The sequence below is a fragment of the Periplaneta americana genome, chromosome 10, assembly GCF_040183065.1.
Source record: "Periplaneta americana isolate PAMFEO1 chromosome 10, P.americana_PAMFEO1_priV1, whole genome shotgun sequence".
Taxonomy (NCBI): domain Eukaryota; kingdom Metazoa; phylum Arthropoda; class Insecta; order Blattodea; family Blattidae; genus Periplaneta; species Periplaneta americana.
Window position 1 is genome coordinate 146130030 of NC_091126.1, and position 17063 is coordinate 146147092.

General features: G+C 35.9%; 1 protein-coding gene across 6 annotated transcripts in view; it reads right to left on the reverse strand.

The window, feature by feature from the left end:
- The window catches only part of GABA-B-R2 (gamma-aminobutyric acid type B receptor subunit 2), a 591629-nt gene that overhangs the window by 21169 nt on the left and 553397 nt on the right, over positions 1 to 17063 (reverse strand). For 4 of the 6 annotated variants that reach the window (XR_011334566.1, XM_069838227.1, XM_069838228.1 and 1 more), the window contains exons 14-18: positions 12010 to 12195; positions 9202 to 9307; positions 7786 to 7878; positions 6355 to 6445; positions 464 to 626 (exon numbers count right to left, since the gene is read on the reverse strand). Coding sequence is in view for 5 of the 6 variants with exons in the window: in XM_069838227.1 (XP_069694328.1) it covers positions 464 to 626; positions 6355 to 6445; positions 7786 to 7878; positions 9202 to 9307; positions 12010 to 12195 (639 nt within the window). In the remaining variant the exon portion in view is untranslated. Of the gene's footprint in view, positions 1 to 463; positions 627 to 6354; positions 6461 to 7785; positions 7879 to 9201; positions 9308 to 12009; positions 12196 to 17063 lie in introns of all 6 variants that reach the window. The other 2 variants (XM_069838231.1, XM_069838230.1) reach the window with 2 other exon arrangements.

Below are 17063 nucleotides of genomic sequence, written 5' to 3' on the forward strand. Positions count from 1 at the left end.
TTTTAGTTCACTTCTAGAGATAAGGCTACTGTTTAGGTTGTCAAGGACGAGGAAAGAAATATCAGTTTAGATACTAGTTATATTGCAATAGATAAACTACTGACAATAATGACTAGACGGGAGAAATTAATTTAGAAATACTGTAGAGTGAATTATCATATCTGGGGTTCAAGGAAAATTTGTTGATGTGATGGACGGATGATTCGTAAGGCGGTTTAGACATATTACCCTACTATATGTTTAAAAATATGTTTACGTTCCTGTACTTCAGACTTATTTACATGGCAAGTGAACTTGGTCAAAAACGAGTTGGTAATTATCCTATTCACAGACTTGTTTTCAACGAGCTGTAGGCTACAATTCAGCGATCCCCTTAAAACATGAATCGACGAGTCAGTGACTTGAAGTTAAATGCTGGAAGAAAACTAGAGCCGTAGCCATGCTGATCAAAATCCTGCTTTACCGCAGACGCAGTCGGTAAGCGGTCCTGATTCTCAAGCGAAGACGACGACTTCTTGCGAAGACATGACGCAGCGGGAGCGCCCGTCAATCCACCAGGTTGTGGAGGTTCTCGTGTACCCATCACCGCTATGGAAGGCGGTTTAGTTGAGAACGAGGTCTTTTTCCTGCAATTATAAAGACAATTGTTATGAAGTTATTTAAAGTAAATTAGTACTATTTAATATGAAAAGAATTTAAAAAAAAAAAGTACTTTTCTTCATGTTAAGATGTACATCTTGATTACACAACTTTTAACACTATATCACTTTGGAAAACGTATTATATGTCTTTCACGTGTTAAATTTTATGTTACCTTGTTAACATGCTTCGGCCTGCTATTGGCCATCATCAGAACTGGTTGTTGCTGGTCTTGGCGCCTTTTGTTTTGTTTCCTGTGGGGGTGTGTTTGTGTAGTGTATTTATTGTAGGTTATTTTACGACGCTTTATCAACATCTTACAGTAGGTTATTTAGCGTCTGAATGAGATGAAGGTGATAATGCCGGTGAAATAAGTCAAGGATCCAACACCGAAAGTTACCCAGCATTTGCTCATATTGGGTTGAGGGAAAGCCCCGGAAAAAACCTCAACCAGGTAACTTGCCCCGACTGGGAATCGAACCCGGGCCACCTGGTTTCGCGGCTAGACGCGCTAACCGTTACTCCACAGATGTGGACTATGTAGTGTAATGTGGAGTCAAAGAGTGTGTTCTGAAATTGAGTTGCGTGTTGAGAATTTCGTTTGGATGTGTTTTTGTGTGTTTATATATTTCGTTTTGTTCTAGTGTGTTTAGTTTCTGGCTTTTTGGTTGGATGTGTAGAATTTCCATGTCTGTGTTGATGTTTCTGTATGTGTGGTTGGCATTTGTGATGTGTTCTGCATATGTTGAAGTATTTTGTAATTTTGTTATGGCTGTGATGTTTTCTTTGTAACGTGTTTCAAATGATCTGCCTGTCTGTCCTATGTAGAAGTTGTTGGAGGTGTTACGTTTGAGTTTGTATACGCCTGTGTGGCTGTATTTGTTTGTTTGTATTGTATGTGTGTTCAGATGTACGTAAGTGGCAAAATTACAACGATTCTAGTTGAGAAAATATCGCTCGCATGACGAATATCTAACGAAAAACCACATTGACTTAATGTCAATCAATTCTTTCCCGTTCCCTTTGTGCTTTGAATTATCATTACAAACAAAACAATAGAACAGTATTATACAAGTAACCGAATGCCAGAAATTTCATGGTATATTAATAACATTTCAATGTGCTTAATAGCATTGCAATGTGCTTTCCGACGACTTATTCAAAATTAGCGAGTTTTTTAAAAAGTAATTTAATTTAAATAATGATTTTGGAATTTTTAATTATTGTACAAAATCTTCTGAAACTGCTCAATTTTTAAACTGAACATTGGACCATTATATCTGCGGTACAATAGAGTAATTAAAAGAAGTTGTTATATTCAGTGCAATTATACTTACGGAACACATACTGTATGCTTCCTAAATGCTAGCAACCGAAAGCTCATGATGGAGGCTTCGCAGACTCGTTCTGACTGCCAGAGAAGAGTTGCTTCTTTTCAAGAAGACATATTATATTAACAGTAAAATGGAAGAATCTAGAAGTGACGTTACACATATCTATGCTGAAGTCAGCGCCCAATGCAAAAGTAGCATTACATTCGTAGCTGTATATTTGAACTGACGAAAATTATAACAATACAGACTCCAAATATCACGGACTTTAAAATTTAAATTTATGTACTATTTAGTTGGAAATTATCACCTTAGAGAGTACTGCTCTTTATATATAGGTCAAGGATGACAATTTCAAGATGTTTTGTATTAGGAAATTACTTATTACTATAATTAAATGTCATTATGGGTCAATCAAATGGAATGGAACTTTCTTAATATGTACTCCAAGACAGCAATTAAGCATATACAGTTTCCGTCTAAAGACAAATAATGATCTTCGGACGAAGTAAATACATTTGAGTATATTTTTCTGGTTCGCTTTGAAAGACAAGTTATATTCAAGGTAGCATGTAATGCATGTACCTACAATACAGTGCGACTAAAAGCTCGCACTTTTCTTTTTCCGATTGAAGCAACCTTACAAAATCGGTTGAATAGTGACACTCCTCGAACATCTTTACATATTAAACTGTAATCAAGTCTCCTTAATTAAAATTAGTTAACAAAAACCGAATGTGCACTTTCACTTTCAACGGAAATCGGGAGTTTCTTACTAAAAGCAATAATTTGTTGAAAAACGGTTATTTTGTCGAAATTTGTCTTTCAAAGAAGAAAGTATACGACAAATTATATTCACAAGTTCAGAGACATTGATGATTTGCTTAAGAAAGGGATTTCTGGACAAACTGTTGAGGAAAGCTTCAGTGAGTACAAAAGAATATTGATTACTGTTATATGTGAATTTGAAGCCATTATAAATAAACACATGCTGACTTGTAGATGTTCGTAACCCAGAGGATTTAAGGTCTATCACACGAGTCATACCTCTGCAAGGAGTCCACAACTTGGTGTGCATTGATGATAATTCTTTGAAAAGGAAGGCAACCTACTGTCTTCAGCTAAGGGTTGCTTTGAGTGAACGATTTCTTAACTGTATCTTGAAAGATATGATTAATTCCTTTGAAACATTCCTGCTTTAAAAGAAGATAAGGGAAATTAACATCAGCGGAAATGTTGAAGCAAGAGGGTAATAGTGTAACAGTCTCGCAAGGTTCTTCTAGACTTGCTAGAGATTATGTTTTACAATATACCACAAGACGTTGCAATTTTTAAAAGACAAAGCTACAAGGTGAGAGAGTGTCAGACGTTGGTTTTATTACAATGATATATTCAGATAATATATCTGTTGTTTCTCCATTTTTACCAATTATTTCACGAGGAATTTGGTATTATTGCAATGAGTGAAATCGCTGTGTTAAAAGAAACAGTGAATTGCGTTCAAATCTTAAATTAAAAATTTTCCGCAAAATGTGAAAATTTTCTCGAGAGTAATTGTATTTCGTAAGCAGTTACATATTAAAATGTTGCAAAATCCTTCATAAAGTGGTAAGAACTGGTAGAGTGATAAAGAAGAAGAAATATTGTGATAAGAGAATCATAACAAAAATTAAAAAAAAGGTTGAAGATATGCGTCTCAGTTTAGAACTAAGCGCAAATATATCAAGCCTTCGTCTAGTTCAGTAAATCAGAATTTCACAAAAATCTTTGGTTTAATGGTACTTTACAATTTAAAATTTTATCCATGTAAAGTTTTCGTTCACAATTTAAAATTTCCTTATTATTATGCAAAGGAGTATATATTTTTTGTAACTGGATACTTCAGTCTGAAAAACATCACATGTGATAAATACACTTTTGGAGTGGGGGATATGCTAGTATTTTATTTTTGAGTGTATTATTTTGTATTACATATTTTTAAATTTGGTGTATTTCTTTCTTATTTGAGCAATGTGCCCCATTTTCTACCTCATAAAATAAATCATCACTATCACACTGAGGATTCAATTGGGACCCCCAGCGTCGTTTAATATCATTCATGCTGAACAATATAACTGACTCACAAAAAGTCTGTAAACAGAGGGTTTAAAAAATAGTGTCGCAGTTTTTACAGAAGGTAGCCTTGGTCGAAAGTAGAAAAAAAGTTCCTATAAATACTGTATGTGTCCGGAAACAAATATCTGTTGAGATATGGGCCATGCTGTATTGTGGCCTACAATACCCATATGTCTATTACGTAGATACTACAGAAGGTGTTCTATGTGGTTACCACGCATTGTTACACATGCTTCAGCTCTTCTTCTCAATGAATCACGAATTCTTGCAACCACACCTGGTTGTTGTCGGACTTGCTGACATGCATTGGATACACCCTTCTGTAATGTTTGTACGTTGTCGATGGGTGTGACAGACACCGATGTCTTTAAATGTCCATATAGCCAGAAATCCAAAGGATTTAGGTCAGGTGATCGAGGAGGCCACGCTACTGGACCTTCTCGACCAATCCATCGCCCATTAAATCTCCGGATTAGGTACTGTCGCACGAGACGCAGAAAATGAGGTGGTGCTCCGTCGTGCATAAACAGAAAGACAACCTATAACACTGAATACTATACGTAAATGACATGTCATACAAGTTGAGAGGATCCGAAGGCATTTCTTTCCCCTTCTACTTGCCCTGAGTCAGTCAGCGACAGAGATGGGAGCTGTTACCTCTTATACCTGCACCCCAAGCTGTACACACGAGAAAACAAAATATTAAATAAAATACATAAGTAAATATAAAATACAGCCATACAAATGTTTTACAATTACATGTGTGGGTATATTTTAGTGTCACTCTTACAATATTTTCAACTAATAATTAATTAAATTAAGGAATGTTAGTTTGTTTTATGAAGTCGAGGGGAACGATACAGTGCAGATTATCCCATTCTGTATGCCGTAGAGTAGTAACTAGCGGTGGAGAAAACATTATTTTCTGCTGTCAGTAACTTTTTAATGTGTCAGTTGATTTGAACGGTAACAAAAATGAAATACAAACGCTTAGTATAGGCTTCCGAAATATAGATTACTGGTACAAATTTTAAATAATGAAATTTATCACTGTGTTGAAAGTCAATTAGTTGAACGTTTGTGAAATGGTCAATAGCATCTTCCCCTTCGCTGATGGTAGAGTGTGAGTAGAGGGGAAATACTTATCAACCAAACTGAAATGGGGATTAGGCTACTTACTAACACAAGTAAAATGATAGACTCCGTAATATCCTGGACATTTGTTTACTACTACATTCTCTGTTTACTTTTGTTGAGGCCACAATACAAAATGGCCCATATCTTAACAGATATTTGTTTCCGGACACATGTCTATAGGAACTTTTTTTCTAGTTTCGACCTATGCTACTTCCTGTAAAATATGTGACACTTTTTAAACACCCTGTATAAAACACTGACTGATTATAATCTTTTCGCTGTAAGAAAAATCCTAATATAAACAATAGCACGTGACTGAAGTGAGGTTTCGTTGGTCACTGTTTGGCGCCGTAGATGCTCAGTACATGTTCCCGCTTACTGTTGTACATTTTGTTTCATGATAAACATTTCCCGTTACTCGTCGAGTAGGCTTAACCTCACTACTATGCATTCGTTTGCTTAGGAAACATTTACTTTATAATTACTGTAATTAAAACTCACTTAACTTATTATATACATTCCAGACTATTTGTTTTTCTCCGCTTTTGAGAGGGTTTCCACTCTTATGTTTAATAACCACACACCGAGGATGCAGAAACCATACTACAGTACCACGAGCTCAAGTAACACCAGCTTGTTACAAGAACAGACTACCTCGGTATTACTGTTGGTATTCATGCGCGTTTATAGTACATAACAAAATATAAAAGTAGCTTTTTTTACATAGCGTTTTACATATGAGTGAACTTATATATTTCATTGTATTTAACAACTATAATTCAATTTGTTATTTTCAAATAATACAAGATTATGGTTTCCAAAATACGAACTATATCTTCCTGCGTCATGTGAGTGTTTCGACTGGGAGCAAATCACGGGTATGACAGCAACGTGCTTGTGTTTACATTAGGATTTTTCTTACAGCGAAAACAGTATACGTATTTTATTTTCCGTTTTAAATGTTGCAATCGATGTTTGTCGATTACTGACTAGCCATACAAGAAAGGCAACAGCGCTGGAGATAAGGCAAGGCAATCTTTACAAAAAAAAATGTAAACGAATAAACGCACGCTGTGCGGATGTACACGAATGCCCACCTCTCCATTATATTGAAACAATACAGAAGTCTTACCTCTGCTGCGAGGGCGTCTCTACGGTGAGGTTGACGTACTCGCCGTCCTGCGATGAGTTAAGGGAACAGAGCGAGCTGATCTCGGTTGTCTCTGTACCAGAAGGAGCTGAGAATTAGCAACAACAAACCGGGACTCAGTCCCATGCAGCAGCCACAGAAGCGCGACTCAAATTATCCGAATCCAAGACGACACTGAATGTGGACATCTTAAATTCCATTCTTACACAATATGAATTATTATTGTACATAGACTACTTCAAAATATGCTGAGAATTCACTCTTTAAAACAGAATTTACAAGCTATTGCAACTGTAGGTTTTACAACTCTTAATATCTGAGAATGTGTTGAAAGTAGTAGCGAAATGAGACAGTGTGCAATAATAGTTGAAATTAGGGAACTGGCTGTGAGTAGAAGGAAATAAATAAGCGTAAGTTGGCAGTACGGCTATTTGAACGAAGGTGCAACAATATCAATAAGTATTGACAAGTCAGGATTATGGAACCGAACGTCTTTTTGTCCTTGATAACAGTCATATAATATAAATGATTGTTTTTCGTTGTTTTCCATACACAGTTTTCTCGCCTCGAAGGGAAAGACAATTATTGTCGATCGTTAGTTCAGATACTAAAACCCTAAATTGAATGTGAAACAATTCAATAACCCCCTTAAAAATGAAAGAAGACTAAGGAGTAGAAAACCAACCAGCGGGTCGTCCATGAACTGCAATATAACTGGAAAAGAAATAAAATTGAAATTAAATGCAAACATGTAGGCATAAGCATGCTGAGAAATTCTAAAAATAATGGCTTTTAAACATGCAGTTCCGTTCCCGTTGGATGAGTTCCACTGAATTTATTATTTAATATTGCTATCTCATTCTTCTATTCTTTTCGTAGCTTTTTTTTTGCTAGTCTCTGTTGCAGTTTTATCTTTCGAGGTTCTCCACACTCCTTTTGCCAACATTATTCAATTTCTGGTCACGGCACTATTTCTACAGGCATGTATGTTAGAAAGATCTACATTCATGTAGACTCGTATATTTTATTATTTTTTCCCTATCCCCTCCTAATTCATTTTTTGTTCGCTTGTTTTTATCGATGAGGCAATTTAGTTAAATTTTGAAATTTGATTTAGTATACTAGATTAACATTTTTAACATTCGACGAGAGTTATTTAACTTTCTTATGGCGCAGAAATTATTTAGTGTACAAATATCAAGTGCATATGATCCACGAAATAAGGAAATATGATTTTAAGGAGCTTTTAAAAATATAAACATAACAAAATAACAAGCAACAAGAATTTTTTATAACTTTCTAACTAATAAATTTTAATAATAATGACAGAGAAGACAGGGATTCAAAGCTTAATATTTGAAGTGAGGAATTTACGAGATGAAGTCTGCTGAGTGACGTGGCAGACACACTCACCTGTATTAGCGGGGCAGAAACTCAGGATCCTGTCGGGACGGATGTCTTCAAAGATCCACTGGCGCTTGGCACTTTGGTTTCTCGACTCCCAATCTCAAAACACGAGAGGTTTAAAAGTCGTAAAACTTTACGGCATTTATGAATTGTTTCCAAAATTTGTTTAAGATAGACTTCAATTTTTCTATGGCAGACATCTAATATACTGTACATATACCAATAGATGAATATGTTCAATAAAGAAAATCTAATTAGAATCAAGATGTTTCTGACATTTTCAGCATCAAATATAAATTGCCAACTTCACATATACCAAATCCCGTTCCGAGTTCCTTTCTATTACAAGATATACAGATTTTTTTTTTAATTCAAGAAGTAGCTTAAATTGCTGACATCTTTTTAAATTTTCATTTATCTTGAAAATCCGAAAATCATATTTCTAAAAAAAGGGAATGAGATTTTTAAAAGAACCTAAGCATTAAATTGCCATAGTAACAAATAGAGTATTTTCTTGGATATAACGCAATTCAATCCGAATGTAACATTGTACAAAGTCGCCCGGAGGCCTTTCAAATGTTCTTGCATTCGTAATTGAACAAATTTCTTCAAATTTTGTTACAAGCTTCTGAAAAGTTACCCAATTTACTAGACCAGCTCTCAAACCATTGTGGATAATCAACTGGATCTTCACTTCAACAGAATTAAATGAATGCTAAACAAAAGAGTCGTTATTTTAAACAAATAAGTTCGTTAGTATGACAACTGCTTATCTTTGAAGAAAAAGTACTTATTCTGTAAAGAGAGAGTATCTGGATTTGAAAAACTGAATTGAAAATATTATGACATACGATATAGCTAGAAATTTGCACAATATTAACAATTATGGAGATTATACTGTAATTCCTGAAAACAAGTACACAATTCATTTATGACGCCTAAACTTTGACAAATAATAACAGTAACAACTACACTGTTCGATTTTTGTGCAAGAAAAATACGTCACGCAGTCTCTGATACATAGCCATCTAGTGCTATGCAAAACTGCAAAGTTTCCAGAAAGAACAGATCGCATTATCTAGCCAGTAATTCGGAGCATATCGTATACATAAATAAGCCGTAAGGCGACAGTCGTTGAAAACAGAATATAATATTAATATTTTTTAAAAGTTATTGTTCAGTTATTGTTACAAAATTCAGTGCCATTTTGGATTCTGGTAAAAAGAGTGCAAAAAGATAAATAAAATGTGAAAAGAAAGTAAAAGGGCGGACTCTGAGTGACAAACACATTGCAGAGAATGAAATGTCAAAGAACACATAGCCTACTTTGCTACTCATTTATTACTACACTACGTCGACAATGTGATGTCACTCAAATATTAGCGGCAGCTCTAACTACAGCAACGTAAATGGAAAGTTTACCTTCCCTCTTGAGCAAGGCATCATGGCGTGGCACTGCAAGTCGATCCATACCAATATCTGACTCGAGAATATCTCTACCTTCATCCCCTAACCTTCGTACCAACATCTGCAAAAAGATAATTAACACAAGCTTTTATATTCCGGAGTTAGTGAACTGAAATCAAGTGTTGAAGGCAGACTAGACCAGCTTTGTAGAATGTGTAGCACGTTATTCAAAACTATAGTTTGCAAATTAATATGAGCAGTATTGTTTCTAGGGACTTTCCATTTCTTCTAGATGGCAACAATTTCAAACCACTGATTTTTTCTTTCTAGTCATTCCAGCTTGTGATACGTTTCGAGGTTAGTTCTTTTCTTTTTGTGTGCTGGATATTTTATCTTACTGTCAGTGAGTTTGAATCATTTTAGTTCCTTTAGTTTGTTCCAGTACACATGACAATTACTAATATATTTGTCTCTGTACAACTATAAATATCACTGCGCCATTACAGAGTTTTTCATTTATCCTTCTATCAAGGTTGCGTCACTGCCAGCTTCCATAGGGCCAGAATGTTGACCTGAATTTCAATATGATGAGAATTTGGAAGGTAAATGTTGAGAATAGTGGAGCGAAGTAAGTGCCAACAACCACAGAAGACACAGAGTAGATAAAAGCAGCTTGGAGGTGAATCCGCGCTTGCGGACAGTCGCCATCGTGATGCTATCAGAATATTAGCTCCCGCTTAGCACGTGGACAGTTAATTGTTGTGTTACATCATCATTTTTTCATTGACAACTCAACGAATTTCAAGATGCTTACGTGTGCTGCGCATGGCTGCACAAACAAATTTTTAAAGAAAATTCCTGCAATAACTTTTAGAAAATTTCAATTTAAAACTTAGGAATTATATACTTGTAACTTATTCTTCAGATTTTATTTTAGTTATATCTGGGGTTCGATTCCGAGTGATGACGGGATTTTTTCTCGTTGCCAAACTTTCAGAACGGCCCTGAGGTTCACTCAGCCTCCTATAAAATTGAGTACCGGGTCTTTACCGGGGGTAAAAGGCGGTCAGAGCGTGGTGCCGACCACACCACCTCATTCTAGTGTCGAGCATGGGGCTCTATCTCCATGCCCCCCCAAGTGCCTTCATGGCAAGTGACGGGGGTGCCTTTTTACAGAGTGTATCAAAATATGTGGAAACTCTGAGGAATTGATAGAGGCTCTGAAAACTAGGAAAAAAGTTCATATAAACATAATTTTTTTCAGTTACAGTCATTGTTAGTGGTGCACACAATATCTGTGATGAAAAATAATAATGTCACTCACAAATTAGTAGCTATGCTGTGAGTTTGTTTCAGTGATTGTTTCAATATGATGAATCAATGCATATTACGTTCATATGAAGAATTGTGTTGGAATTCCCCTGGAAATATTTTTCAGATCGCTGAACCCCTCAGTAGACACACTGTTATTTCTATCCTTTTCTTTTTTTTCTTGTGACAGCAAAAACAAGACCAACAGAAAAGTTTATTTTGCACCATATTACCACTTAACCATTTATGTTTCCCATACCAGGATGCAATGGAAACTCCCGTTTTAAGATTATCTGCCAGAAAAATTGTATGTGATGGCGTAGGTATCTCGGTACCGGTATCTCTTTATTTAAAACTTCCTTTGTTTCAATATTACTTCTTCTAGAAAGAGAACAGTAACAATGGATTGAGGGGTTAGGTACAACTTACAGCAGTAACATTTTTGGAAATATTCAACATTTTTTTCCTCCATTACTGAATCTTGTACAACAATGAAAATTGGTATGTGGAAAACACTGTCCTGCAATATGAAAAAAATTACGATTAAAAGAATATTTACACTGCATATATTTTTTTCAAACTTCAAAATGGTGACAGTTCACTGTGCAGTGATGAAGCGTTTCCTTCATAATATGCACAAAATAACTGAAGCCTGTATCGAAATGAACGTCCACCATTTCCAACAATTTGTTTAAAATATCCAGATTTTGATTATTCTTCAATTTGAATGCACTCTCCTTATTGAATGCTAATGTGCTGTTTACAGTGTACTATCCATTGCAAATGAATACGTCCACCTGGATAGCTCAGTTAGCGAGTAAAAACACTTATCTATTATTAATACTTGATTAAATAAAATCCTAACGAAAATGATCAAACTCAAGAACATAATTGTTTCTAGTTTACGTAAATGGATGCACTACTTTTCTTCTCTCCTATACCTAGTAAATGATTTGTTTGTATTTTATGCTAGTATCATCAAACTTAGGTCTTGCAAGGAGCTATAGGCATCCAACAAGGAAAACTCGGTGCGCAGAAACCAGCGGGCGTGACTATCTCTCACAGATGACGTATGCTCCCGTTTCCAGCGTTCTCTCAAGCCTACTGCAGGGGAGTAAGAGGGGTATAGCATGCGCGCCGCGAGGAGTCCGAGCTGGGTTTTGTTTGTAGGATACCTATAACAAACAGTCTTTCTGGTTCTCAACCTTCAATCCAAAGGTATAGCCAGGTTAATATTAGAAATGTTAGTAGAAACAAAATTATGTTCCGGTACTTCTACAGCGTTATAATCTTCATTCAAATAACTGGTGTAATATATTATATAAAACCACAAAATTTGAGTTCAGTTAAGCCTCACTTGCCTCAGACTATCAGCAGCCACTGGTACGAACTCAGAATGAATGTGGGAAACACTGAGACTTGAAGTCATCAAAAGAAGTGAATGTTTTCTTTGAGTGAGAGCATAGGTATATCGTGAATAATTTCTCATCCCCATCCATGGCCGAGATTTACCTGCAACTCCGTCTCCCTTTCCAGCAACTGCTTGCGATATTTTTGATTGAAGGCCTTCGCGTCTTTCAGCTTTTCTTCCAATTCGGACGCCACAGAGTCCCGCCTCGTTTTGGACATGGGTCGCAATGTGGCTCGAATCATCCGCTTGTCGATCGACCCTTGAGGATTTCTCTTCAGTTCTATGAGCTGAAACAATCAATATCATTTCTATGTTAATATAATCTTTATTTACAAAATATTAAACTTGAATTCTGGGCTCAGTTTATTAAGATCGGGGCAGATTTTCGGATAGGTTTAATAAGCAGGGTCTGTACAGAAAGTACGCCAACTTTGATTATATTTTCGCGTCATTATTTAAAGAGAATTTATAACAATCACAGAAATTTCACATTTCAATTCAAATAATGCTCCAATTATATTTCCAGTCTTTTTTTTTCTGTGGGTTCGTATGATAAAATGTATTCACAGCAATTTAAGCTGTAATTAACTAAATTTTTTTCTGAGTAGGTAATTAATAACTTCACTCAAATCTGCTTAGTTTTGGAGCTGTGTTAATTTTTAAGGCCAGAAGTATGCTACTCTCCATACAGCCGCCTAATATGGGTAAGAGAAGAATCTTCCTGGTTGGAAGTAGCAGTAATCTAGTCTACTGAAATAAAGAAGTTTTTGCATAAAAAATAAAAAAAGTAAATATCTCCTATTTATTTGAAAGAAGCACTGTGAAGGCAGGAACATTTTTCGATAATTATCAGTTTCTCTCTTATGAAATAATTGTATTATAAAATATTAACATGAACAAATCTTATATTTTGGAGCACTTTCAATGTCATATGCGTAATCGGGTTGTTAAGATCGGGACGGAATTTCTGATAGACTTAATAAGCCACGTCAATACAAAGGTACGCCAACTTTGCTTTTATTTTCGTGACATTATTTAGGGAGAATTTACAATAATCACTGAAATTTTGGTGTTCAGAATTCAATTCAAATTATGTTTCGATTACATTCCCAGCCTTTGCTTTGTGTGTTTGTATGATAGGATTTACTCACAACAATTTAACTACTAACTAACCAAAATTACTCTGAGTGAGTATCCAAGAACCTCTCTGAATTTAATTAATTTAATGGGGCTATGTTCACTTTTAAGGCCAGAAATATGCTACTCTTCATGCTGCCGGCTAATATGGTGATAGAGGAATATTCCTCATTGGATGTAGTAATCATGTAGTCAATTGCATAAAAGTGTATTTACATAACAAATAGGAAAGGAAATGTCACATTTTTGTTTGAAAGAAGCATTTTGAAGGCAGGAACCTGGTTCAATACCTATCAGCTTCTTTCTTAAGAAATATATTATAAAACAACAAAATAAAGAAATCTTCTTTTGGAAAATGTTCTACGCCATATGCGTAATCAATATATATATATATATATATATATATATATATATATATATATATATATATATGTTATGTTATTTTACGACGCTGTGTCAACATCTTAAATTATTTAGCGTCTGAATGAGTTGAAAGTGTTAATACCGGTGAAATGAGTCCAGGGTCCAACACCGATAATTACCCATCATTTGCTCATATTTGGTTGAGGGAAAACCCCAGAAAAAATCTCAAAATCTCAACTTGGTAATTTTCCCCGACCAGGATTCGAACCCGGGCCACCTGGTTTCGCGGCCAGACGCGCTAACGTTACCCCGCAGGTGTGGACTTACATAAAACTTGCTTTACCCATGTAATTTAAACATTGCTCAAACAAAATTTCATAACTTAGAAATAGTAACTGAAATATTAGGAAAATGAAGGATGATACTTCACGGTGTTCATGAAGTTCCAGTACCGTTACAATTAATCATTGCTCAGAAACCACATGACAGACCAATATGGTTTTTTGCAACATGTTCTATAACTCTCAAAGTTTTGTTTTAAATGTTTTTGCAGATTTTAATTAAACGACAATGACGACACCAGTGGAGAAGGCCCAATTTGTGTGGTGGTATGGAGAGTGTAAATCACCAATAATCGTTCAGGCTTGATTCTGCGAACACTTTAGGCTATGGACCATTGAAATTTCTAACTTCTAAACTTTTACACTAATTAATCTAAACCTTTTACCACATAATTCTTACAATGTGGAAATGCAATACACAAATTTTCACTTTGCTATTCCAATTAGTTTACTTATAATTAATTTTTGTTGTTTTCTTTTTAATACCGAATTATAATTTTTTTACTTGGTTATTTAACGACGCTGTATCAACTACGAGGTTATTTAGCGTCGATGGGATTAGTGATCGCGAGATGATATTTGGCGAGATGAGGCTGAGGATTCGCCATAGATTACTTGACATTTGCCTTACGGTTGGGGAAAACCTCGGAAAACCCCAACCAGGTAAATCAGCCCAAGCGGGAATCGGACCCGCGCCCGAATGCAACTCCGGATCGGTAGGCAAGCGCCTTAGGCGACAGAGCTACGCCGGTGGCTTGAATTATAATTGTCCCAATTTTCAAAGTTTACATAATTTTTATTTGAATTTATATTTAACTTATTTCTGACAGATGTATGTACAATATGTCACATGCTTTTCATACTTTTCCAATTATTTTTTGAGAAAAGAAATATTTACCCCTTTAGTTATTAATTTTTTCAATTTTTTAAGACATCATATCCTGAACACATGGCGATTTGAATATTTTTAATAGCAGAAGAAAGCACATGTGTCAGTTTACTTCTAATGCTTTTGTGGACTTCTGTGCAAAATTTCACTGAGATTGGGGAAAAACAGCATTCATTAGAGCATTTTGAATGTTATAACATGTTTAAAATTGGAAAATCGAGGAAACGAGTATCAAAGTACAGCATGCATAAGATATATAGGGATAACCTTCCTTCCTATACAGGTCTACCACACACATTTTTCTACTACTTCAACAGCGCGAAATATGAACTGATTAGTTAGAATAAGGAACAAAGTCTGTCAGAATGACAGCTGAGTCAGTTGAAAGGGCTGCAGCTTCACGCAGGCCCTAGTTCCTTTAAATTTAAGCAGAGCGTTGTAGGGGGAAGGTTGATAATATTGTGATATGAGTAATACTGTGATAGTTATTTTTGAGAATTTATTACAATTTTACTGAACGAGAGGATGATCGGTTTTTATGTCACCGTATTAAGGGAATATTCATGTACAAGTTGCTCCACAAAACCGGTACTTGTCTCGCTCAGTAAAATTGTAATAAATTCTCAAAAAGAACTATCACAATATTACTCGTATCACAATGTTACCAACCTTCACCCTATATCAGGCCTGCAGAACTCGCAAGTAGGGGAACTATGACGTCAGCCTCATCCACTTCTATTGGGGATGATCAACTTCCGCAGCGAGAATGAATGTTGATGCAGCCGAGCGTAACAAGAACGCCGTGACCGCACAGGTAGAAAAGGTGGGTGGGGTAAGAAAGGGGAGGAAAGAAGTCGCTCTGAGGAGCTACAGTTCTGCAGGTCTGCTCTATATGTACAACACAACATCTATGTCAAAACCTTGCCGTGCCTATGAAACCGTGGCTACTTTATTTTTAAACTGAACTTTGGGTTCCTTTTGAATTTGACCCACACTTAACGTGTCAGAGAACCTTACATTGAGAAGTTCCTCGGCGTACAACTTTTAGAGTTGGATTTATAGTGCACTAAGTTGGTGGTAGAGATGATGATGATGATGATGATGATGAAGATGATGATGGTGGTGGTGGTTGGATTATGGAAGAGGGACGCAATTCTCCACCAGGAGGAAGGGGCGATTGTAAATTTCCCTAATCAGGAAATGATGAATTCCTCTAAATGGTAAATTCCCCTAATGTCAGAAAAGGTCTAAAGTTGGGCATATGTAAACTCCCCTAACTGCCCAGAACCATTTAGCGGTACCCAGAGGACACCACGAGGAGGCGGTTCTGACTGTCCTCCAAAAATTATTACAGTTTTCATTTTGTTATTTATATTTAAGTAAGCCTACTTCGTCTTTGTAAAATATCATTACTTATTCTTTAAAAAATTAAAATAGCAAACCGTCTTCAGAAAATCTGGCCGTGATATTTGACCATTGTTATATTTATCTATCAATGATTCCAGCAGGTTTTGTCGCTTTTTGTGTTGGCGTTTCGATATTTGTAGGTTATCAACTGATGTAAATCTCATTTTGAAAATGTTTTATTACATCAAAAAAACAAATATATTTGGGTGACTGTGATTGAAATTTCCATTAAAATGGGCACGGAACGACTCACACGCATTTCTTCTTTTGGTTAGGCAGTTCATTGGGAAGGAATGATGCTTCATTTACGTCCATGTAGGTATTCACAAGGTAATCGGAATATTGTTTAAGTCTATCATCTTCGGGTTTTGATTCATACAAGTCGAAGGCAAATGAAGTCCCAACGTCCTCTGTTTTTAGATACATTAGCCAAAAACTGTCCCGTAACCATTCTCCAATTCTCAAGTCACATCTTCATTATACTGAATCCAAACCAAACCTCTGAATGGCACGCCACCAAGCTTGTAAAAGATGAAACCTACAACTATACAGCTTTCTCGTAAGCCACTGAATTTTACAGGCATTTCGTTTCTCTTTTTCGAAGTCAGTGACAATAGTCTCTGGTCTGAGGTCAGAATGAAATGTAGTGCATTGTCTCATTATTTCTTCCAAATAGTTCTTGTGACTTAGTTCAGATTTATCTTTCAACAAACGAAACACAAGAGTAATATAATGTCCATTAAAGTTGTCTACTCATGAATTGTAATTAATTGCACAAAAACATTCGACAATAATTAAACATCCCATCCATATAGACCAGCGGTGACCAAAACTCGAGCTGCAGTGATCACATGCGACAGACAGCCTATGAAGTAAGGGGACGGAGGAAAGGTACTTGGCATGAAAATTACAACCAGTGGTGGTTCCTAGACTAACATCTTGATCAATCCCGCGGATAAAAATCTCAAGCTTTGCTGTATTAGTAATGTCACTGCTGTCATCAAGAGCAAGTAAATAA